The 24038-nt window shown below is 43.3% G+C and overlaps 1 protein-coding gene across 6 annotated transcripts in view; it reads left to right on the top strand.

The window, feature by feature from the left end:
- The first annotated feature begins 6049 nt into the window (after nt 1-6049).
- Nucleotides 6050-24038, top strand: part of NFATC1 (nuclear factor of activated T cells 1) — a 130673-nt gene continuing 112684 nt past the window's right edge. For 4 of the 6 annotated variants that reach the window (XM_081324039.1, XM_081324036.1, XM_081324035.1 and 1 more), the window contains exon 1: nt 19965-20396. In XM_081324039.1, coding sequence (XP_081180165.1) covers nt 20312-20396 — 85 coding nt within the window. In that variant the 5' untranslated portion in view covers nt 19965-20311. Of the gene's footprint in view, nt 6503-19964; nt 20397-24038 lie in introns of those variants that run through there. The other 2 variants (XM_081324038.1, XM_081324037.1) reach the window with 1 other exon arrangement.

The raw sequence follows: 24038 nt of genomic DNA, 5'->3' as shown, positions 1-24038 counted from the left end.
ATAACATGGTTTCATTCTGATTCAAATGTAGATGGCATTTCACTGCAGCAGCAGAGATTGGTCCAAGGTGAACTGGAGACCTTCCAGAACTCTGCTAAATATGGGCATAGCTACCTATATTACAGCTGAACAGATACACAAGCCATTTAAAGTCCACAATGGCCCTTCCTAATTAGCCTCTTCCCAAGATCAGTGTTGCTGGCGAACACTAGTGATCCGGGTGGGATAGACAGACGCCCTCCTCACCTTTGGAATGTTCTTCTAAGAAGCAAGTAGTTGATTCCATTTCCAGCTGCTCTTCTGATAAATCAACTCTCAGTTTGGCTCCTGGCAGTTACTTTAGAATTAACATACGATGACTGCTTTAGCATTGTATTTTGCTTGAACAGTTGTAATTTAAAGCAGTTTGCATGTAACTTTGTTGGTGTTATTTTATTCCATTGGTTTCAAAGGCAGTTATGAAATGGATTAAATAATATATAATAAATTAAAGCATCCCCATTTTCCATAATGACTCAAAGCTACTGCTTCAATATGCTGTCTAACTTGACTCTCCATTTGCTCAACTGTTCATTAAAAAGCCTGGATGGGAACAAAAATCAAAAGGGGGGGAAGCCCCAACAAATCTTCTGATCTTTACAAAGTATTCTCGAAACCCACAGATATAGACAGTGAATGGTTGTTTGAAAATAGTGGCTGCTTTATGAAACTACAGTTGAAGCATAGAAAGTGCCATAAACATTGCTTTAACCTATAATCTGATTTCTTTGGTTTGGGCTTAGTTCAACAAATGAACTCAGTCACTGGCTGGTAAAGCATAGTAGTTTATTAAAAAAAATCTCATTTTAAACAAACCACGGGTTAACGCTGGTGTACTCCATCTTTGAAAAATGCCATAGTCTTTCCTTTAAGGTTGCAACAAACTTTTAACAAATCAGCACTTAATACAAAACATTCTTCAGAGACCAGATACCACTATCCTGTTGTGCAAATACATTGTTTTTGTCACATATCTTGTCATTCTGGTCCAACAAGGCCCAGTCTCGCCTTGAGGCGAGTTGAGCAGCAAACAAATTTAATAATAATAAAATAATAACAATTCTAAAATCTTATGTGTGTGAGATTCCAAAAACCTTTGGGAGTCTGGGAGTACTGCTTATTGAATTTTCTCTGGTTTTCTATAGCACATGTTTTACCCTTGCTTTCTTAATAGAAAGTGGAGTTTTGATGAGCAAAGTTCTGTATGCTGGTTATGTCTATTTTAATTTCAGGTCACATTCAGCATTCAGCCTCTTCTCAATTTGGATTTGAGAATGACAAATAATGAAAATCTATCTCCAGTAGATTTTTATTCTACTGTACCAAAGATGAAAGGGGTATACAGATGTTCTGTACAGCAGAGATCACATCCAAAATACTTTATAAAATAGTCCCTATTTACAAAGGTGGTGGCCATAAACATTCATTGACCCTTTTTTATATTACTATATATAAAAGTGGGAAATTGATCACTTTTGTAGTTCCCACTTTTGACTATTTTAACATATGCAGGTCAGGGACAGTCTATACAGTAATGCAAGGTTTTGTTTTTTTTAAAAGTATTTTTGGAGCAAACCATTCCAGAATGCAGAGGTATCTATTCCAGAAGAGAGGTCTATTGAAAGTTGCATCTGACCCTTACATGATGAAAACAGCGGTGGGATGGTCATACCAAATTAAAGTAAGCCCAACTGTATCCATAACAATAATGTGTGGGACTTAGCAAGCTGATTCTGTATGTGCGTGTGTCACTGCGTTGTGTATGTGCGCGGGGTCTGTGGTTGTTTTTAAACGATTACATGTCTGCTGGTGCAAATCCAGGACAGGCCTGTGTATGTGTGTTGTTTCAATTAAGGTTGCAGCCAGAAGTAGCTGGCATCTGGAAGCGAAGGGAGCGCGCGGGGGGGGGGGGTAGATTCTACCCCCGAGCGACTGAAACAACAGCCCGACTAAAAATAGCGTTGTTTTCTGTCCTGCCGCTCCTTGCAACTTCGTTCGTCATCGCCGATCCCTAAAATAAAAAGTTCGGTCCGCAGCCTCTCCTGGTAGCCCATGTAAACAAACTTGGGGTGTGTGTGTGTGGAAGCAGAAGGGAGTCCCCTCGGCTTGGCTACGGCAGCCACCAGTCGAGCCAGAGTCGGGGCCGCCGGGGCCCAGCGAGCAGGCAAGAACATCTGGCGGTGGGGCCAGCGGCGCGCCGCAGCGAGGCGGCCAAGGTTAGTTGGCTGCAGTTCTTGCAAACTCCCTCGGCCTTGGAGCCCGGCCACGGTCGTCCCGGCAACGGCATTAAACAGGAGGCAACAGACCGGGGATTCCGTCATTCCGGCGCAGAAGGAGGCAGCAAAGAAAGCACTGAGAGCAGACAGGAAAGGAGGGAGTCGCTTCTGTCCCCGCGCGGCAAGCGATCCAAACCGGCCGGCGGCTCCCAGCCGCGGCCTCGTCCCCACCTTGCAGCCCGGCCTTGGGGAGGGAGGAGGACGGGGGGGGGTGTTTGTAGAGACGGCGAACGGCATGGGCTCATCTTGCCCACGCCGAGCAGTGCCTCCTGCTGGGGTTGCCCGGCTGGCATCCAGCTGGCTGTCTTCCCGCACCCTTGTGGGGATGCGAGCGCAAATTCGTGTTGGAAGACGCGTGCTTGCAAAGATATAGCGCCGTGGCCTTTTCCCACGCAAAAAGAAGCCAGGGCACGCCCGGCAACTTAAGAGGCGCTTGGACGAGGAGTTTAGAAAGGGGGAAGAGAGGGCGTGTGCACCCTTGCTGCCTATTTTTTGCAGCCTCGTTTCAAAATGGGGGTGGGGGAGAAATAGGATGGGCTCAACAGGCTCGACGGCGCGCTGATTGCAAGCCGCCCTCGAAGGACGCGGATCCCGAGAAGAACCGACTGCAACAGCAAGGGCGTGCGTAGACAGACACACGAGCGAGCACCGGCACGTTGGCAGAGCGATCTGCGCGGCCACTGTGCGCGCAACCTGTTACCTTCGGGTTTGTGAACCTGGCTCGCGAAACGCGGAAAGTCTCTGCATTCTTAGAAGTGCGGTAACCCCTTCACGCAAACAGGTCGCCTTTGGATGGCCGCCAGCTCTGCGCATTTAAGTCTTCTGACGGGGATTCAAAGAAAAATGAGCGGTCCTCGATGAAATCCAAAGCCTCACCCCAGGCGTAGTTTTAATCACGGGAGCGCGAATGTAATTGGGAATAAATCTTTCATCCATCTCTCCATCCGTAATAAAAGCATCTTTTTGCGAGCAGTTCAAGTGTGCTCTATTTGTTTCTTGTTCGCGAAACTAGAGAGGATGGAAATGTTGTGTAAATGTGTAATAAGTCTGGGTCCGCAGCTTTGGAGTGGTAATGATGGCAACTGGGCTATCCCGGCAGTGCAGGTGGCCAAGATTATGAACACACAGGCGGGTATAATAGTTTCTGCACAGGAAAAATACGGACAAGGAGGGGAGTGACTCGGTGTGCATTTCAATTGTGCGGCCCTTCCTAACTTGCACATACGTTTTTTGAACGTCCGGACTTACGTCTGCTGACTAATCCGCCGACAGTCAACAAATCCCTATTCTCTTTTGTAACTAAATTAATTGCTTTCTCTCCTCTTTACGTCTTAACAATTCAATGAATTGTCATTTTACTGCTCAAGAGTCAAACGCGTATAGTCAGTCGCCGGTTCCTCTACCTGGGAAATGTGGCGTATCATGTAATCTTGCACACGGAACGGGAAGTCCCCGAACTCTAAAAGAAACCAAAAACTAAATAGACAATTAGCGTTAAGCACCCACCCACCCCCATTTAAATCCTTGCTCATGTTTTACCCGCTCTCCGCCTACCCACAGGGAAACATTTTCACGCTTCCCCGAAGTCCTGAAAGTTAGCCGAGCAGAAACAGAAGATACTGGAAAGGGTGAAGCTACTTCCGACAGGCACACACTGGGAGAAGCTGCCTAAGAAGAGGACGGGGTGGGAGGGGGGGGGGAGGAAGAGAAACTGCTGGGAGACAGAAAAGCAGTATTGGTGGATCGTAGGAAGGACTCCGGGACGGTGCGTGGAAAGCTCACAGAACTACAACTCCCAGTGGCTCTTGCCAAGATTTTCTGGAGTTGCAACAAAATCAGGGCCACAGTTAAACCTGAGCCCTGAACTACCGGGGGCTTTAACCGAAGCAGTTCGGAAAATAAGCTAGAGATGGAACTATTAATTTTTATTGGATGCATTTTGTACTGTAGCCGTACCGCTGCCCAATGTGCTCTGCACAGGACCTAATGGCGATGGCGCGTCCTGTAGTTGGCTTTAACCACACAGTTGCCCACAGTTAATGCCCATTTAACTGTTAGGAGCGACAAAAAAAAAGAATTCGGAATCTGTTTGATACAGTGGAGACGAAGGCACTCAATTCACGAGTGGCCCAGATAATGAGTACAGCGCAAGCTTTCGCATTTCAAAGAAACCTATTCCAAGCGACTGTGATAGGACCCCGTTTTCTTCCCCATTTTCTATTAGTTCCTTCAAACCTGCACACGCCGAGAAACGCACACACGTTCGCCTTCTTCCTCTTCTCAACTGCAGGGGCGCTAAACTTTGCACAACAGCGCGCGCACGTGGCTGCCACGGCATGAACTCCTTGCAAGTTCAGCGCTGTGGCTACTTTCCTCTGTCCTCCGGAACTTTGTTTGGGCAAGGAAACGTCGCCCCCGCTACGATTTCCATTCCGTTCGGACAACCCTGGAAGCCGATGCCCGAGGTGACACCTTTTTCCGCAGAGCAGAAGTAAACGAAAATCCGACTTCCCTTTTCGTTGATTTGGCTTGCTTTCCTCTCCCCCTCCTTCCCAAGAAAAAGGCAGCTTCTGTTTTGGAACTCCAAGCGGCGGAGCCGGGTGGACATTAATTGATATTTTCACCGCCCAGATCTTCCTTTTGCCAACAGGAAAGGAGCCGCGAGCCTCCTTTTGACAATTGGGGAAAAGAAAAAAAAAACTTGATACAGTATATATAACGCGTGCACCGGGAGACACGCTAAAATAGAAGTGTGTGTGTGTGTGTGTGTGTGTGTGTATGGGGGTGGGGGGGGAAACTGACAGTCACTAACAGCGACTGCAGGCTCTACTGTCAATTTCATCAGGGAGGGGGCGGGCAGTGCCTTTACGTCGGGAAAAGCTGCAAATTTAAAATTCCGATCTCCCCGCTTCGATCGCACTGCTTTCAAAAGATTTACAGAACAAGAAGAATGTCAATTACATCTAATTGGTCGGGACCCTCCCACTCTCAATATTTCTACAGAAATGGGACTTTCCTTCCTTTTGCTTGCCGATTGGCGCTCTTTACCAAATTTCCAGAGAATTCGACTTTTCCTTTTTTTAAAGCCCCCCCCCATAATTTCAGCACGCGTAAGCTCCCAAACCTTCTTCCACCCCTGCCTCCCTCCCGTATTTACTGAAACGAAGGGAGTCCCCTATCCCTCCCTTGCTCACGTCATCCTCAAACCCCTTTTGCGGCTCTCGAAAAAGCCGTGTCAACTTCCTTCAGCACAGAAGCCGGGTTGCTAGGGTTGGGGGGGTATGGGACTCCTCTTTCGGCCTTCCCGCTCGGCTTCCACCCCCCCCCTCCCCTTCCCGGTCGCTGGCTCCTTTGCAAAAGCAACGCAGAGTCGCTCCCGGGAGCTGTGACATCACGCTGCGCTGGGCGGGGAGAGGGACTGGGAGGGGGGAAAGGAGGTGATGTGTGGGGGGGTGTTTTCCAGCTTTAAAAAGGCAACCAGCGACGGGTTGCCGTGCGTCAGAGAAAGACTTCAAAAGAGATTCTGCAAACTTGCCTGAGCAAAGAAAGCCCCGGCCTCGAATAAAGCGGCCGCAGAAAGGGAAGAAGAGCGCGCCAGACTTAAACTTCCTCGAGCCGGCGGGGCGGGCGCGCGCGCGGGCGCGGGCGCGCTCGCGCTCCCTCCCTTCTCCCGGGAGCAGGAGCCCTCGCGCTCGCCTTGCGACCCCTCCCTCCCTCGCGCGCCGCCTCTCCTGCCCGGGCCCGCTTCGGGACGCCGCCTCCCCCCCCCCCCGGGAGGGGGGAAAAAAGGAAAACCCGCTGCCTCAGAGCCGAGCTAAAAACTTCATTCCGAAAAAAGTCCTCCAATAAGCAGCAGCTGCCGTCACCGCCGCCTGGCCTTTCCAATGCTGTGGTGACGGGGCAGCGCCAACCTCAACTCTGCCCTTTCTGTCCTGAGAGAGGCGCCGGGTGGCTGGCATAGCGAGCGGGACGTTGGACCGAGAGAGAGAGAGAGAAGAGAGGCCACATCTACCTCTTCTGCCTTCCCCGCCATCGCCTTGGGCAAAGCGGATGCCCCGGCGGTGATCCGGTTAACTCCGAGCCGCTTCGCGCCTCCAAGAGCCTGCCGACGGGGGCGGGGGTGACAGAGAACTCGAGCTCCGCTTGCCAAAGCCGTCTCAGCCGCAGAATGAAATCGGCCGAGGAAGGTAAAAGTCGCGCTCGGCGGGAGCCTGCTCGGCTTTGCTCTCTCCGGCCGGCCGTTTCCCCCCCCCCCCTCTTCTTTTGACTGACGTTTGCTCACCCCGCTTCTGAGCGCAGGCTGAGGAGAGCCGCGACGGGAAACCCGGGCGGGCGGGCGCGCGAAAGCCGACGGGCGGGACTGGCTGGCCGGGTCGTGGCGCTGGTGGCCGTGCCTGGGGAGGAGGGAAGCGGCGGTGTCCCCCTGGTGTTTCCCCAGAGCCGCCCTGAGGGTTCGCCCGCTGCGACGCCTTGCCAATAGGTGTCTCCTCCTCCCCGCGGATTTTGGCCCCGAGGATTGGCCAGTCCGGAATCCCTCGACGAGGAGACACTTACTCTCCCTTGCTCTTTTGGGGAGTGGTGGGGGTGGGTCCTTGGGGTGGGCGACATTGCCCTCGGCTGGGTGAGGCGCGGGTAGGTGGCTTGGATACGCGACCGAAACCGGTTGAAAGCCCCGTCCGGAGGGCAGATAGTGCGGCAGCCCTGGGAAACCAAAGGAATCTCAGTGGGAGTTTTCAAGTGTTGCAGCTGCCGGCCTGCCCGGGTCCTTCTTGTACGTGTCAATGCCTTACACCAGCGTTTCCCAACCTTAGGAACTTGAAGATGCGTGGACTTCAACTCCCAGAATTCCCCAGCCAGCTATGCTGGCTGGGGAATTCTGGGAGTTGAAGTCCACGCATCTTCAAGTTCCTAAGGTTGGGAAACGCTGCCTTACACAGAGTTAACAATGTGCAGAATTCATCCCAGTCCATCCAATTACTTGTAACCGCTAAATGTTATAACATTCTATAGCGCAGGCTGGGTTATGATGAAAAATGCCTTTAAAAAGAAAAAAAAAAGCTTTGATAGAGCACACCCTATAATTTAAACCGCTTGTCGAGTTTACAAAAAAAAATGAATAAATTCTCTTTTAGAGTGGAGGAACAGTTGGAAACTTCAAAAATGGCACCCTCTCGTAGTGACTGCTTTATTGCTTGGGTTATCTTAAAAATGTGTTTTGTTTACTAAGCAGTGTTTCAGCCATTTCAACTGTAAAGCCTACTTTTCTGGTGTGACAGCTTATTGTATGTCTTTGTGAAAAGGGTTTTTATTATTATCATTAACAGTTGCACAGAAGCAAAGGCAATCTCTCTTGCTAGGTTTTATTACAGCGATTCAGATATAAGTGGTTTGTAAACAAAGACGCTTCTGTCTATAAACAAGACAGATGGGAATAAGTGGATTCAAGCAGATGGGCAGCCCAATCATATTCATCTTTACTCTTCTGAAATCAGCCTCAGATGCAAGTATGTAAGAACAGAGTTTGTATCCTAACAACACTGCGTACACATGATAATATTGATACTATCTCTTTGGAGAATCAGTTTTTATTAGAATTTTGAATTTAATAGAAGTATAAACATTTAAGAAAAATAAAAAGAGAAGTCAGGAAGAAAGAAAAGAAAGAAAAAGAACATAAATGTAGAATTATGACCTGGTCTTTTTTCTATCAAGTAGTATCATTTTGATATCATCTCGATTGGCTGTGAATACCTATCCTTTCATACCATGATAAGTTGAAAAATTCAATATCCCTTCCTGTGATACAGAAAGTGTATAATAAACATTAAATGACAACATTTTGCATTCTTGCATTGAAAGATAAGCCAAAACCAGAATGCACTACTCCAACCCCAGTCTTTTGGTCACCAGGGACCGGTTCCTTGGAGAGAGGTTTTTCTGCGGATTGGATGGTGCATGGTTTTGTGTACTGCCTTCATCTTGTGGATGAGGCTTTGCTTGTTTGTGTGGACTGGTTGCTGGCATGCCGCGGATCGGTACTGGTCCATGGACCGGGAGTTGGGGACCCCTGCACTACTCCATTACCAGAATTAGTACTAGTTACTGAGACATATGAAGAAGTTTTAATGATCCTACTTAAAACTTACCCAAAAGTTTTGTATTGCTTACAATAAGCAGTGTGTGTGGAACTAGACAGGCCTGAGGTCAGATGCATCTTTTCAAATGATCTTAAGACGTACAGAAAAGCCGTATCTTCATTCTTCAGAGAATTTCTTCTATTTGGAAAAAAACAAATGCTTTGAGTGGCCTCTAGATGAGAAAATGGATTATAAACTATATAAATACGAGTTGATTTACAAATACTTAAATATTAGTGTGTTCATTGCACAAAGTCATGAAATCCCTTCCTTGTGGATTTCCCAGATAAAACATTGCACTCTAGACATTTGAAGGCAAGCCAAAATCCCACAAATAATGTGATCCTATGCATATTTTGTAGGGAGAACTTTGTGAATCCACTTGAAGTCATTCTTGAAGTGTTGAGGTTCTTTTTAAACCTTGGCATGGCAGTTTCCCATGTTGATTGAGCATGTATGTGTGTGTCAAGGACCCACATACCAGGGCTGCCCAAGCAAAGCCCCTTTCAAATGTCTTCACAGCCTAATACTTATTCTAAAAGACTTCTCATGGAGAAAGACAGATACTATCCAGAAGACGGAGATGCAGCCCTGGCTGAAATCCAAGATAACTTCTTAGGAAAAAAAATAGTTGGATTCCATTGCAAGTCTCTTGATCAAAGTGGTACTGTCAAATAGGCAGCATTACAGGTACAGGTTTCTTGCACCAATATTTTTTGCTATCTGGATTGTTTCCTCCATAATTAGATTTAATTATTTATGCAGAAACCCACTGTTATCTACCTAGTTTGATTACTGATTGTACTCTGAATTGGAAAACGTCCAAAGGCCTCCTTTCGAACTAATTCATGCCTTTATGCAGTCCGTAGCAGAACATTCTTGTTGGGTCTGACTTCAGCCATTGCATTGATGGCTGTGGACATTGATGTCCGCCAATCCTAACTGAAAACATCAAGGAACTTAAGCAAAACGAGGCACTTCCTCAAAAGAAGAAATCAAGCCTGAAGGCCCAGCGCAATGTGGGCCTCTGGGAGGAAAAGCAGATATTTAGCTACTAGATTCCATGTGCTTCAGAGACATTTGTGGATGAGGATGTGTGGATAGGCCTATGACTCCTAACTTCTTGGAAACAATGAGGTTTTCTGTCATATTTTGGGTTGGTAATAAAAACTAAAGCAGGAGTTAATGAGGCTGCCCTGTATTCCTTTAGAGAAGTCTCATGCCTTTTTTTAGGCTTTTTAAAAAGATACCTTAAAAAACTTTACAGGTCCATATAGCTCATATTTATTCTTTCTTGCTCACAAACAGGCACCTAGATCAGAAGATTGCATATAGAATATTTCTATGTTTTGATTTTATTTCACTTAGGCCCCATCCCATTTGATGACCTTGCCACTTCTGAGTGGCTTCCATGGGGCAGTCCACCCTATCGGACCAGATGCATAAGAAGCCTTTCTTAGAAGTCACATATTCCAAGATCAGATCTTTTCTGCTGCAACAGTCTAGTCTTATCTTACTATGTGGTTCAACTAGCATTGGCTGATTTCTTTTGGATGCCACATTAGGATTTTTTTTAGCTCACTCAGACTTTTCTTTGTGGGATTTCTCTTTCATTTAGGTAATCATTAACATATTTTGACAATTTCTGACATTTTAAAATTATTGTTTTATCTGTTTCATTGTATTTTATGACAGCCGTCATTATCTGGATTCAAAATTGGGGCATAGGTCTAAAAATGTAATTCATTAATTGAATGTGAAGCTAGAAATTAATGATTTCTACATTATAAAAGCCTACTGTCTCTATGCAAAGACCACACAATCCTCTATAGAATTCATATAGAAAATTTTCAGAAGATAAAAACAGACGGAGAACATTTTCATTTTGACTTAAAGAGGCTTGTTGAAATTTAAGTCATAAGGCAAAACTCAAAAAGGAGCAGCAGAAAGAAAGGGGGACTGCAGATACTGACAATTACTTTTTTTTTTTAACAAGTTAGACAGTTGTGTGTAATATGTATTTGGCATTCCGTGGGCAGTTTTCATTGTGGAAGATCAATAATAGCAGAAAGAATGCTACTATAATTAAGCCTTACTAAGGTCCTGAACTTGAGAGAAAATTAAAAACAGATAAAGTACAACATTACACATCTGCTTGAAACGATTTATGTTTTATGTTTTATAGGCACCACATTTCCAGTTGTTTAGTGGACTTTTTAACCATTGGTTTATCTTCCTAAGCTTTAAAGGAAACAATCCAATGCATTATCTAAAATGGAAAAGCCCAAATGAGCCCAAAACAGTTCTGAGCAAATTTGATGGAACTGTGGGAGATGTGCAGTTTCCAGACTCAGGAAGAATCAGTTGGTGCCAAAGAAATATCAGTTGGATATATTTAATGGTAAAGTTCTATTTTGGTTTGTAAGTCATATGAATGTGTTCCATAAAAAATAGTTCTCAAATGCATATACTGTATATACCTGTGGAATAGACCAGACAGCAAGATTAACATTTGGTTTGGACTATAATGCCATAATTGTAACATTTTTTTCATTAATCATGCGGGTTAAGGTTGATGGGAATTATCCAAAACTCCTAGAGGGCATCGGGTTGTCTGTGTGGTCTGAACTGTATTCTCTCTTGCATACAAAAATGGTAAGCCAGAACTTCCTATACTTTATATAGGTGAACTTCTTGTACTACATTTCCACTTTGATAAACATTATATCATTTTGATAATGATATTGTAATAATAACAATAACTGACAGCAGATGCCACCTTTGTACAGAAGCTGAAGAAACAGTGGACCGTTTAGTTAGCAAGAAGATAACCCAGACTGATTACAAACAATGGCATAACAAAGTAGCAACAATGATGTATTGGAATATCTGTAAGAAATGCCATTTGCCTGCAAGCAAGAACTGGTGAGACATAAAATAGACAAAGTAATAGAAAATGAAGACACTTAAGTGCTTTGGGACTTTAGAATTCCAACAGACAAGCACCTGCCACATAACACCCCAGACTTAGCAGGTGGCAGTACCTGGAGATAACAGAATAGAAGAGAAAGAATCACAAAATGCAAAGACCTGCAAATGGAAGTAGAACGACTGTGGCAAAAGAAAGTAAAGATAGTACCAATAGTGCAGGTGCCTTGGATGCAATCTCAAAACATTGGAGCACTGCTTAAGTACCAATGCTTCAGCATTGACAAAATCACCATTAGTTGCAAAAGGCAACATTGCTTGAAACAACTTACACCCTGCAACAATACCTTTAACACCATCAAATAACAACATCTGCCTATCCCAGGTCCTTGGGAAGGACTCAATAGGTAGATAGCTAAATCCAGTATAAACATCTGGCTGACTGCAACCAACTGTAATAAGACCTGAATAACAAAGTACAAATATAATTAAAAAGTTTGTCAGGAGATAAATGAGTTTAACAAATTAAGTAAGTAAGTAAATAAAATGAAATGAAGTTGCTAATTAACAATATCCCCAAACCTGAGATTGCCTTAGTAGAATCTGTGGCCTTTCCCAAATGGGCCTCAAAAACAAAAGGAAAAGAAAGTAAGGTTCACTGAGCCAGAATGTTCATAGTTCGTAAATATTCCTAGCTAAAGGCTGCCCACAAAATTTCTGAGCGTGAGAGCGTTGGGGATCGATAGTATTTGCTGAGAGTCTTCCATCCAATTTTCCACACCCTCAGCATTTTGAGGAAGTTTGCTAGGTTAGTTTTACACTATTGATGACTTATAAGATGGCTGGTGATTAAGGTGCCACCAGATTTTAATTTATACACTAGAGACAGATTCCTTGTGTGTACAATCACACTTGGCCAATAAACATATTCTAATTCTATTCTGCTCTACTATATTCTGAAATGGCTTAAAATTATCAGCTACCTTTATGGCTTCATACCCATTACTAGATTTTTCCAGTTGATACACATTTATTTGGTCAGATATTCCTATCCCACTTTTTATCCAAGAACTGAAGGCAACTTGCATGGGGATCTTCCTTTATTTTATCCCCATAACAAATATGAAGGTAGTTGGATTTAACTTTGGTTATAGTCCAACAGTAACTCACTATGCTGGCTCAATTTTCCTCAGAAAGCCAACTTGTGAATCACTAATCTGATTCATTTACATTTGATCAGGCTATTCTCAGGTGTCTAATCATGAGCTCGTGAGCATACTGGATTTCCCCCCCCCCCCAGTGTGTTTTAGAATGCAGAACTTTATATACGTGCATGTGAGCAAGAGCCAGCTAAAAGGTATCTATTAAAATATTAGGCAAATAAGTCTTTCAACATTAGACATGCAACATCTCATTCCTCAGCACCTTTTTCCTTCAGGACATAGACACACACACACCCAGTAATCAGTATAATATTGTTCCAGTTTACGTTAATTTTCAACCATTGTATCAGATATTTTACTACTAGTTCCCACTAGCAACAATTCTTCCTATATTCACTGATCTTAAAATACTTCCAGCTTTGGGGACCAGGTCTCAATTGGTGTTCTGTGATGCACTGCTTCCTTCCTCCACTAAGTATAAATCCCAAAGTCAACATTTCGTTTTTCTCTTTATCCTATCCAATCTAACAGTGGTTTCCAAGCCACAAGAAATTTAGTCAGACTGTTGTCTCTAGCTAGCTCCATCAATGTCAAAATCCCTTTTTCCGTTGTAGGTACCGGTATATGCTCCTCTTTCCATCTTTGTGCATAGAATATTCTTGCAGCCAACGTCATGTATAAAAATGAAGTCCCATGTTTCCATTTCACTTTTGTATTCACCATCCTTAAAAGCTTCATGTATCAATTTTACATCCACTTTCAAAAATTGGATACATATCTGATTCCAAAAGTTCTTTAGCCCTCTTATGTATTCACCAAAGATAAAAAATACCTTTGTACCACCCTTCAGTGGGACTTCCAGGTTGGATTTCAAACAAATAAAAACCAACTCCAAGATAAATTATACATAGTGTTACTAATACATTACTAAATAAATAACTCTTGCTCGATACTAAAAGAATTCAACAATGTGACAGCAGTCATCTTTCTCATAGGAGGCATTCTAGAAATAAACATCACACGTTTTACACAGGTAGTCTTTGACTTACAACTAGTTGTTTAATGAGCATTCAAAATTATAACAGCACTGGAAAAAATGACACGACCTTTTTTCACACTTAGGATTGTTGCAACACCCCCATGATCACGTGATCAAAATTCGGACAGTTGGCAACTGGCTCATGGATGGTGGTTGCAGTGTCAGGGGGGCATGTGATCACTTCTTGCAACTTTCTGACAAACAAAAAGTCAGTGGAGAAGCCGCAATCACTTGACAGCCGTGTTACTAACTTAACAACTGCAGTGATTCACTTAACAGCTGTGAGAGTAAAAATTGTAAAATGGAGCAAAACTCACAACTGTCTTGCTTAGCAAAAAAATGTTGGGCTCAGTTGTGGTTGTGAGTTAAAGACTACCTGTACTAGTCACTCACTTTACTTTTGATCCTAGAAGCACAGATTAGCTCAACAAAGATTACTTCAGTGATCGGCAAGTTGAAATAGGAATACTTTAAAACGGGTTCCCAACCACCAGTCCGCGGCATGCCAGAAACTGGGCCACGCAAACAAGTGAAGCCCCATCCACAGGATGCAGGCAGCACACAAAACCACGCCCCCTCCGGTCTGCAGAAAAACTTCTCTCCATGGAACCGATCCCTGGTTTGGGCGGGGGGGGGGGCACTGCTGTTAAAGTTCCTGCTGTTTTTCTAAACTTTCTAGAAGGGGTTCACATTGTGCGCCAAGAGGGGGGAAATTATTTAAATGCATGAATTGCAATTATGCCAATTAATTAAACAAATTTAATTACATTTAAATAAAGTTTAATTTATTAATCTTTCCTACTGTTCCCAGCTTGCTGCACATTTTTAAAGTTCTTTAAAAAATATTCCTATCCCAATTTCACATTGCTTTAAAGATAGACATTGTATGCACGTATTGATCAAAAGCTGGGGTAGTTCTTTTAGTACTGATGACTACTAACTTTAGGTGTCATTGCTACAGACAGCCAAGTTCCCCTTAGTGTCTGTAAACTGGAGACTGCAAATTTCCTCATAAAAATCTGATCAATACAGTCTCACCTGGATTATTTTTCCTAGTATATTGTACCTAGAGAACCATATCATGGCATCCCAAATTATTTTAAAATAAATAAGCAGAAAGAAACTGTTTTTACCACAATGATATAAGAACTATTGAGGTTGGGGCAGATTTTTCTTTGTTATTAAAGCCTGGTTGCATGTCATTTATGCTTAAGTGATTTATGAATTAGGTCCATCCATGCCCAGTGCTGAGTTTCAAAAATGTTTTTTAGTAATCCCGTTGATTCATCCAATTGGATTATAAATAAGATGTTTTGTTAAGTATTGTAGTCTGCTGCCATCATTTGGGGAAAACCTTCCATTAAATGTTCACATAGGGTTTTTCAGTCTGAGATCTAAAGCTCATGGCTATAACTAACGTTAAATTAATATATGGTGGGCATCTTTTGGCTTCAACAGTTTTTGTATATCTAACTTCCAGATCAGGGGTGTCAAACTGCCGGCCCATGGGCCAGATGCATTATAAAGAAACTGCACCCACCCCATTGCCGGCAATGGCGAAAAAGCTCCAATACATTGCGTGACGTCATGTGACGTCACGAGTTTGACAAGTCTGTTCTAGATGGATTGTGGCCTATAATGTCAAATTTACACCTGATATAAAAAATATCCTGCTTTTTATATGTGTGTATTTCACTTAAGGGAGCAGAAGGATGAATGATTAAAAATAGCAATTCCTTACTTAGACCTGTTTGTATGGGTTCATTTGTAAGCATTTTTATCAACTCAAAAATATGAGATCAGAAGTATGTAACCCGCAACCCCAAATGTTTGCAATCTAAGTTCTTTCTTGAATCTTTTGGTCTTGTTTGCACCATAGCAATGCTAGGATGAATCTTGATGAACCCATAAGTCTTCCTGAGGCCTTCTGCAAGAAAGCAGATTATTTTCCAGTTCAGCTGCTTCTCCAGCCATGAATAACATTGCACACTGGTGGTGGGAACTCTGTCTATGCCAGGGATCCTCAGATTCCTCCCTTCTGGAGTGAAGTCACCATCTTTTATCCATAATTGTTGGTTGCCTTAAAGTATGGCATTGGCTTCATTTCAAAACAAGGGCAGAATAATAAAGATAGAGGAACAATGGCTGGAGAACACCATTTTTATGCTCTCTCATTGGCCAGCTAGAGGCAGTACTGATCTACTCATGAGAAGCAATCATGAGGTACTTTGTAGGAGAATGAGGAAGATGCTGGACGGGTGAGAATGGATGGTATGTAGAAATATAAATAAATATATTTTTCAAGAAGATAAAACAAATCTGCTAAGAATAACGGAAGCCATTGTGATAAGAGCCAGCATTTCCCAACATATTCATATTTATATTTATATTCATTATTTGTACTACTAAATGGGAAACCAGGAAGAGCTGTTTGATGGAGTAGAATAACTATTGCAGAAAATGTGTAAGGCAGTATAGCATTTCTGAAATGGAAATTGAGAGGAGAATGAGAATAATGACTTTCACGGAATAATGATATTTTCCTGATGATGGGCTTTTCAGGTCTCAGACTGGAAATGGGATTCCCATAGTCTACAGAGAAATACCATTTCCATCATTAAAAACATTTCTTTGAAATATAGCCTTAGTAATCTAGGAGCTCCACAGTCCTAGTTTCTGGAATGGTGAGGTCATTTGCATGTGGCAGACTTTAAAACTATTTTTGCAAACACAAAAGCATTATGTCTCCAAACACAGAATTAAAACCTTGTCTGTTACAAGCTTTATTTTTAATTAGCATCAAAACACTGAAATGACTGCTTCTAGTTAAAAACACATGTAAATACATCCCAAAACCAGTTACTAAGCACTGTTCTACTAGACAACTTTTGTGAAACAAGTTAATAATAAATGTATACTGTTACACCCTATTTGTGCATGTCAAAGAAAATGAATTTGTGTGTGTGTGTGTGTGAGAGAGAGAGAGAGAGAGACAGAGAAGGAGAAAAAGAAATTAGAAATGTTCTTTTCTGCGCCCTAGTTGTGCATATCAAAGAAAATGAATTTGAAGTGTTCTGTTTCTGAATTTGGGGAGTTAAAACTAAAATCATACCATCATACATATTACTTGATTTTTTGAATAAAGCTTCAGCCCAATTACATTTCGAGCTCCCTGGGACCAAGCCTCACTGATCTCAGTGGGATTTATTTCTATGTAAACACATATAGAATTGTAGCATAATAAAAGAAAATGAACTTCAGGTCTGTCTTAGCTCTTTGGTTTAATTATCCTGAATTTTCATCTCAAAGTTATCATGCTTTTTAATGTAATGATCTGACTTAGTGCATTGGAATCTGTATTATTGATACATAACACACATGAACATTTCCTATTGAGCTTTCCTTTTATGAAGTTTTATAGCCATTATTATTATTAGGGATGCGGTGGCTCAGTGGGTTAGGATGCTGAGCTTGTCGATCAGATGGTCGGCAGTTTGGCGGGTCAAATCCCGAGTGCCACGTAACAGAGTGAGCGCCTGTTACTCGTCCCCGCTTCTGCCAACCTAGCAGTTCGAAAGCATGTAAAAAATGCAAGTAGAAAAATAGGGACCACTACGGTGGGAAGGTAACAGCGTTCCGTGCGCCTTTGGTGTCTAGTCATGTTGGCCACATGACCACGGAGACGTCCTCGGACAAGCGCCGGCTCTTCAGCTTTGAAACAGAGATGAGCACCGGCCCCTAGAGTTGGAAACGACTAGCAAGCATGTGCAGGGGGAACCTTTACCTTTACCTTTTTATAGCCATTATAGTGAGTGGTATTGCAACTGAGTAACATATGGTAATAATGATAATTACCGGTACTACGTTTCTGCCATTTTCTTCCTAAACGACTTGGATATTTTTTTACCCCCACCCTCATCTCTCATGAATACACCTGGTTCTTGCATTTATGGCAGTATCTAATTAATCTTAAACAGGGCCAAACCTAATCTGAAGGCTGTAAGCTTGCCTGGAAAATCAGAGTGAATGTCACTGGCAAACCACTTCTTTATTGGTGCCAGTCTAGACATCAGGAGTTGATACCTGAGTTTTCTGATCAGTGTGATCTAAGAAATTGGAAACCTTCAGCAGTTGGAATTTTGTCTGCTGGGGAAGTGAAATACAAACCTTATCATTAATTCTCCAAGTGAGATTTTTTTTCACACTTTTCAGCCACTTCATTATTTCACCTCCTACTTAACCTCTGTATATCTTGAAAGATGACTATTTATGACATAATATAATTTTTACCCTTTGTAGGAAGTTGGGCAATTACGTTTGTAGTTTTCAAAGTCCTCATTTCCTTGTGTTTGATAGCAACAGAAAAAGATTCCAGAAAATTAAGGGAAATGGGGAAAGATATTTTCAACAAATATAGAGATGGACCAAAATTAAATACCCACTAGAAACCACCACACAAGATTTTCAAGCTGTGTTAAAAATTTTAGGCAACATTTTTGAAAGTCCATAGCAATACACTTAAAAGTGAATTTGATGCATTAATGTTAACCTAATCGTGGCAAATTTTCCAATTTGTTTAGTAAGTAGAGACTAGCAAAACTGGGGAAATGCAAACTCTGAGGATGAAGGATCTCTGTTTCAGGTGAACATTGAAGAGAGGGAGGGCCAGTTCCAGTTTGGAGTTTGTTTGGTTTTTTGCTTTCCTTCTAGAGAAGGGTTTGGCTTATCAGGTAGAATAACCTGGGAAGACTTGGGACAAGCTGAAGGAAATAGCTATTTTACATGCATGTGGAGCTAGCATTATGAATCAACAGCAAACATGCATGAGCTGTTATTGTTATCTTTGGACTTACTTTGTTCTACCTACCTTGTAATTATCTCACCCTGATCAGGAATTCAGCCTGCCATGCATCCTGGGTCTGGGCTAGCTAGAGAAGTCTAAAGAAGAGAAGAAAGCTGGTTCCAGTTTTCTCCTGGGTGATGGTGAAAAAAAGGACTGGCTGCCTCCCACTTCTGTACTCACCATGTTGTCATTTCATCTTTAGTTTCTAGGTATAATCATGTAAAATTAGGATAAATCTCTCTAGATATAAATGCATATTGTTTCATTTCAAAACCATGATAGGGTAGGTATGTGTCTCTTCATTTGGCTGAGTGAATCCACTGAGTTCTGCCCCAAATTCAGATCAGTAAGCACCACTGTTGACATATTTAGGTATTATCATATGTGCACATATATTACAGTGTTGACAGCAGGATTAAAGTTCCCTGTTAAGCAAGGTGAAGCCCACAGTCTCAAGTGGTGAATCTTTGATGAGAGAAATAAAGGTAAGAAGTGCCTCACTGAATGTCTAGGACAGTCAGGTGTCTTAATATTTAGAATACTATTGTGTTTGCTGCCAGCACACTGCTATTACTTCAAGGTTCCTCAAACAATGACAGAAAAGAATGTTTTTGTTTGAAGACATCCTATTGCTGAAGGATGATCATCTGAGAAAGGCTAGTGTAATAACTGGGACTAATTAATATAGCAACCTCTTTAAAGAAATACAAATAATGTTTTGTTTGATTATATCTTATCTCCTAATACTGGGTTGCTTGACAATCTACAAGCAGAGATTGAGACAACGTATGTGAGTTCTAACAAAGTTAAGTTGGTTAAAAGTTCTTAAAATTGCAATCCCCTGAATAAAAAAGTGTGTGTTTGTATGCGTCTTAGTCTTTGTTGATTCCTGGCACCACCTGGACTATTCCCTGCAGTTTTCTTGGCAAGGTTTCGGAAATAGTTTGCCATTGCAACTTTCCTAGGGCTGAGAGAAAGTGTCTGGCCCAAGCTGGCTTTGTGCCTAAGACTGGACTAGAATTTACAGCCTCCTGGTTTTTACCTTGGCGCCTTAAACCACTACATCCATCGGGCTTCCTCGAATAAAAATCGGACAGCAATAATAAATTATTGTTTAATTTATAATTTCAATTTAATTATAATTGTTAATTTATAAATAATTAAACCCAACACCGGGCTGATAAAAAAAAATCTGATTCCAAATTTCTCATTGCCTTTTTCCATGTATTATATTTCTACTTCCTCACGGCCCTGGCATTCCACTACTAACCAGGTATAACCCCCGGGCAAAGCTGTTGCCCTTTTTCTAATTAGCCCAAGCCAGCCGCCATTTCACTCCAGCTAACGGTAAGGCCGGCTTTGCCCAGAGGTCCCCTTAGCTAGGTGGCCCAGCCCGGGTGGGAGCGAGGCCAGGGCCAAACCCCTTCGGGCTGTAACTCGAGCGGCGAGGGGTTATTTTAAAATGAGGAACCAGAGAGGCTTGCCGAGCAGAGCAACTAGATTGTTGATGTTTCCGGGTGTAGATAAACAAAGGGAGGAGGAGGAGGATCTCACAGACAGGCAGCGATAGCGAGATAAGGGAGCCAGGCGCGCTCGTCAAAGGTCACGTTCCACCGACCCGGGGAGGCTGCCTGGGCGTCCTGGGACCTGCCAGTCACAGACGCGGCCGGAGTGGAGTGCCCGACCGCGGAGAAGCCGGCGCGACCCCCGAGGCCGCGAGTTCCCTTGCCGGGTTAGCCAGCAGCAACGCTCCCTCTGCAACAGGTGTCTGCGGGACTCGTGGGGGGAGGCGGCGGACATTCCGGCCCCTTTGCAGCCCCGGGAGAGGAGGAGGAGGCGGCGGCGGGGCGCACTCGTGCCCTGCCGGGTCTCTGCCTTGTCGAGCCATGAGCGGCCTGGAGGAAGACCCAGAGTTTGACTTCGATTTCCTCTTCGAGTTTAACCAGAGCAACGAGGCTGCCGGCGGCAAAGGTTGGTGACGAGGCAGCGGCGGCGGCGGCGGCGGCCGTCCTCCAGGGATGGGACGGGCCCGGCGCGGGGAGAGGGGAGGGCGGCGAAGAGCGTTTATTTGCAGCGCGTTAAATATAGCGGTTCTTCTGGGACGGGAAAGAGCCGTCTCCACAATAGGCTGAGCCTGGGGAACTGGAGGGAGGGAGCTCGAAGCGCCGCCCGTTGCTGGGCTTGAGGCGTCTCGCTCGCTTTGCCTTCGACGGCTTCCCCCCCCCCCTCTCCCCGGCCGCTCCTCCTTCAAAGCCAGCGGAGCCCAGTCCTAGGGAGTAGCTGGGATTTGGGGATGTTTCTCCTCACTACTTCCTAAAGGACGAACAGAAGCAGAATCTTTTCTCACGAAAGGCTTGGGGGGGGAGAGTCGCGGCTTTTTCCCCCGTGGGGAGATGGGCTGGAAATGAAGTTGAACCCTCTGCCCTTGTGCTGTCTCGGCTTGGTATTGACGCCCGGCTTTGAGGGTTCCCCTTTTTAAAAAATGCCCGACCTCCCCCGCAAAAAAGACAATTCCACCATGTTACAGTTTCACTTGAAGCGGAAACTGGCAGAACTCTTGCCAACTCCGCCCGGTGGAAACAAAACAAAACCAAAGACAGTTGTTCTCTGTTCCATCAAGGAACTTCTAAAACAAACAAAAAAGACAAGAGGCAGGTCTACTACTGAAGTGTCACGGTGGACTTGTGAAAAAAACAACAACAAAAAGCATTACTGTTTCATTGGAGAACTTTTAAGAAAGGACCAGTCCTTCGTGTCACTGCTCCATGGTGGAAATTGTTTTCTAAAAGCCAATTTTTTTTTATCCTCCTGCTTGGGAACTTGTGAAAAATGCAGGACAGCAAGCAAGGGGGTAGGGGTGGGTGTCAGGTTCCCCATAACTACCCACCTAGGACTTGTGGATCAGCCTTGAAGTTCTGTAGGATAAAAATTGTTAGAAGCATGTTGTGTTCCTGGACCTGTGTCCTAAGTCAGGTGGCTTGCCAAATTTGCAAAAAAAGAGAGTAGGGGGTGGAAATGTCATGCAGGGACCAGAGATAAGCAACTTGTTATTCCTGCATTGGCTTTCAACAAGGGAAGAAATGTATGTATGTATGTATGTATGTGTGTACGTACGTATGTACGTACGTATGTATGTATATAATTAATTTGTTTGCTGCCCATCTCACCACAAGGTGACCCTAATATATAGATTATAAATATCTCCTCAGGTTGCCTGTTTAATCCAGGATGTGATGAAATTCAATTCACATAAGTGGCTATATAAACTATGGTTTGAAAATATTTCTTTTGTGAAGCTGTAATTCTTTGATATGTACACTAGTACCTGGATCCACCAAGCCTCTGGATTCCAGTCCTCATGTAGCCTTTGTATATTACTAGTAGCTGTGCAGTGGCATTAGTGTAATTGGATACAGAAAAACAATCTTGAAAACTTTCCCATTTATATAACGTATGTATATATATAACCCAGTATGTTTCCTTCCTAACCCAGACTGCATCAGGCATTTAGACAGTATGAAATTTCCATATTATAATGCAGCTGTTGCAAAGAAGGTGTACAGTTGTATGGATCTAATTCGTATAACTTGCAGATTCTCTGTTGTGAGTCACAACTCCTAAGAGGCACAAGTAACTTGGATGGGGTCTTTTAAATGCTGCCTTGGCTACAGTAATTGAGCAGGAACTTTTCAATATTACTACTCCAATGAAACTTTTTTTTTTAACCTCGAGGGTTGCCCAAATTCACTTTCAGGAGTTGTGGAATCACATACTTGGAGAATGAGTGATAATAACCAAATCAGTACGGTATATTATCGGTGCAATCAGGCTGGAAAGTAATTGAACAACATACATAGCTGTGACAATGAAATAGATAATGGCTTGTATTATGGCTAAAGGTAAAAGGTAAAGGTTCCCCCGCACAGGCGTGCTAGTCGTTTCCGACTCTAGGGGCCGGTGCTCATCTCCGTTTCAAAGCCGAAGAGCCAGCGCTTGTCCGAGGACGTCTCCGTGGTCATGTGGCCGGCATGACTAGACGCCAAAGGCGCACGGAACGCTGTTACCTTCCCACCGTAGTGGTCCCTATTTTTCTACTTGCATTTTTACGTGCTTTCGAACTGCTAGGTGGGCAGAAGCTGGGACAAGTAACAGGCGCTCACTCTGTTACGTGGCGCTCGGGATTCGACCCGCCAAACTGCCGACCTTCTGATCGACAGGCTCAGCGTCCTAACCCACTGAGCCACCGCGTCCCGTATTATGGCTACCCTATTGTAAATGAAATAGATTTTGAGTCAGGTTTCCCACGTCTGCTTTACTAGGACCCTATTCAGATGTTTCAAATCCTCCAAATATTAAGTGTGAATGGAGTTGTCTGTCCCAAGTTCATCTGCCAAATACTGCTGCTTTCTACCAGCTAGGAAGGCATGGAGTAGAAAAGTGGAGATAATCCCAATTCTATTAGGTCACAGGTTTCTCATTATTTTATTCCAACTATTTTAGTGTATTTAAAAACACAGAAAAGTGCACTTGTTATTACCCATAATATACACAGTTTTGCATAAAATATTATATGACATTAAAATATTATACGAATGGTACAGGAATTGAATGTACATATATTAATTGCACCCCCATACACACTCTGTAAAATGCTACAGTGCAAAAGTACTGTATAGGCTTGTTTGTATTCCACTTTCTTCACTATACCTTCTTCGATGGATACATCTTTCCTAATTATTTGTCCATTGTACCTACTTTTAATTAGAGAAGACTCCATGCTGTTCATCCAAACACTGTTCTTCTTGTGTTAATTCCTCTATAATAGATTTAACATAGGGTATCTTGCCTTCTCATAGGAAAGTAACATTATCCACTAAGGAACAGAGGTATAGTGTGTAAATTGAGGGTGCCAAACTGTGAGTCTGATCTGCTCCTGGAAACAATTTCAGGAGTTGGTAAGCATGTGGAAAAGGCTGAAAGTGCTCTTCCATGTATGAATTTTGCTTCCATTTTTTCTCATAATGACTGATATTCTGTGTGGGTTTTTGGTTGAGGGTAATTTTTGAGTCATTTCCTGCTTTCTGTGCAGGTCAAAATATTCTATGTACACAAACTATAAGCAATTAGGCCTCAGTATTTTAGAATACAATGGTTTTAGATAGAACGCCAAGCTGGAAAGAGAAAAAGCCCTGTTTTATTTGTGCTGCTCCACACCTGGATGTTAATGGCCATCTTTTGGTTAAATAATAGGCGTATAATAGGTGTTGAATGTACTAATGGTGTTTAACGTGAAAAAAAGAAGAAGCCCCAAACGTCACAGAGCTACTTCTGTAGCAGCTGGAGTAATATTGTATATCCTTTGTCAACATTGTCATTTAACTAGCAGAGGAACATTGGAGTTCAGTTGGGAATAGAGCCATGATCATTAATGGAGCTTTTCCGGATCTCAGTGTATATGTTAGGGGAGTGACATCGCCTGGAGCATTTGCCTCCGGGGCAGAGGAAGGAAGCAAACATTATATGTAGAGGAAATGAGAGGACGCATTGCCTTTTTGCTTCAATCACTGAAGAATTCTTAAAAAGCAACCAAAGCTAAAGGCGTGTTGAAACTTG

Source organism: Vipera berus, assembly GCF_964194415.1.
Source record: "Vipera berus genome assembly, chromosome: 3".
NCBI lineage: Eukaryota > Metazoa > Chordata > Lepidosauria > Squamata > Viperidae > Vipera > Vipera berus.
Note: the sequence above shows the minus strand (reverse complement) of the source record. Positions and strands in the feature narration are given on the sequence as shown.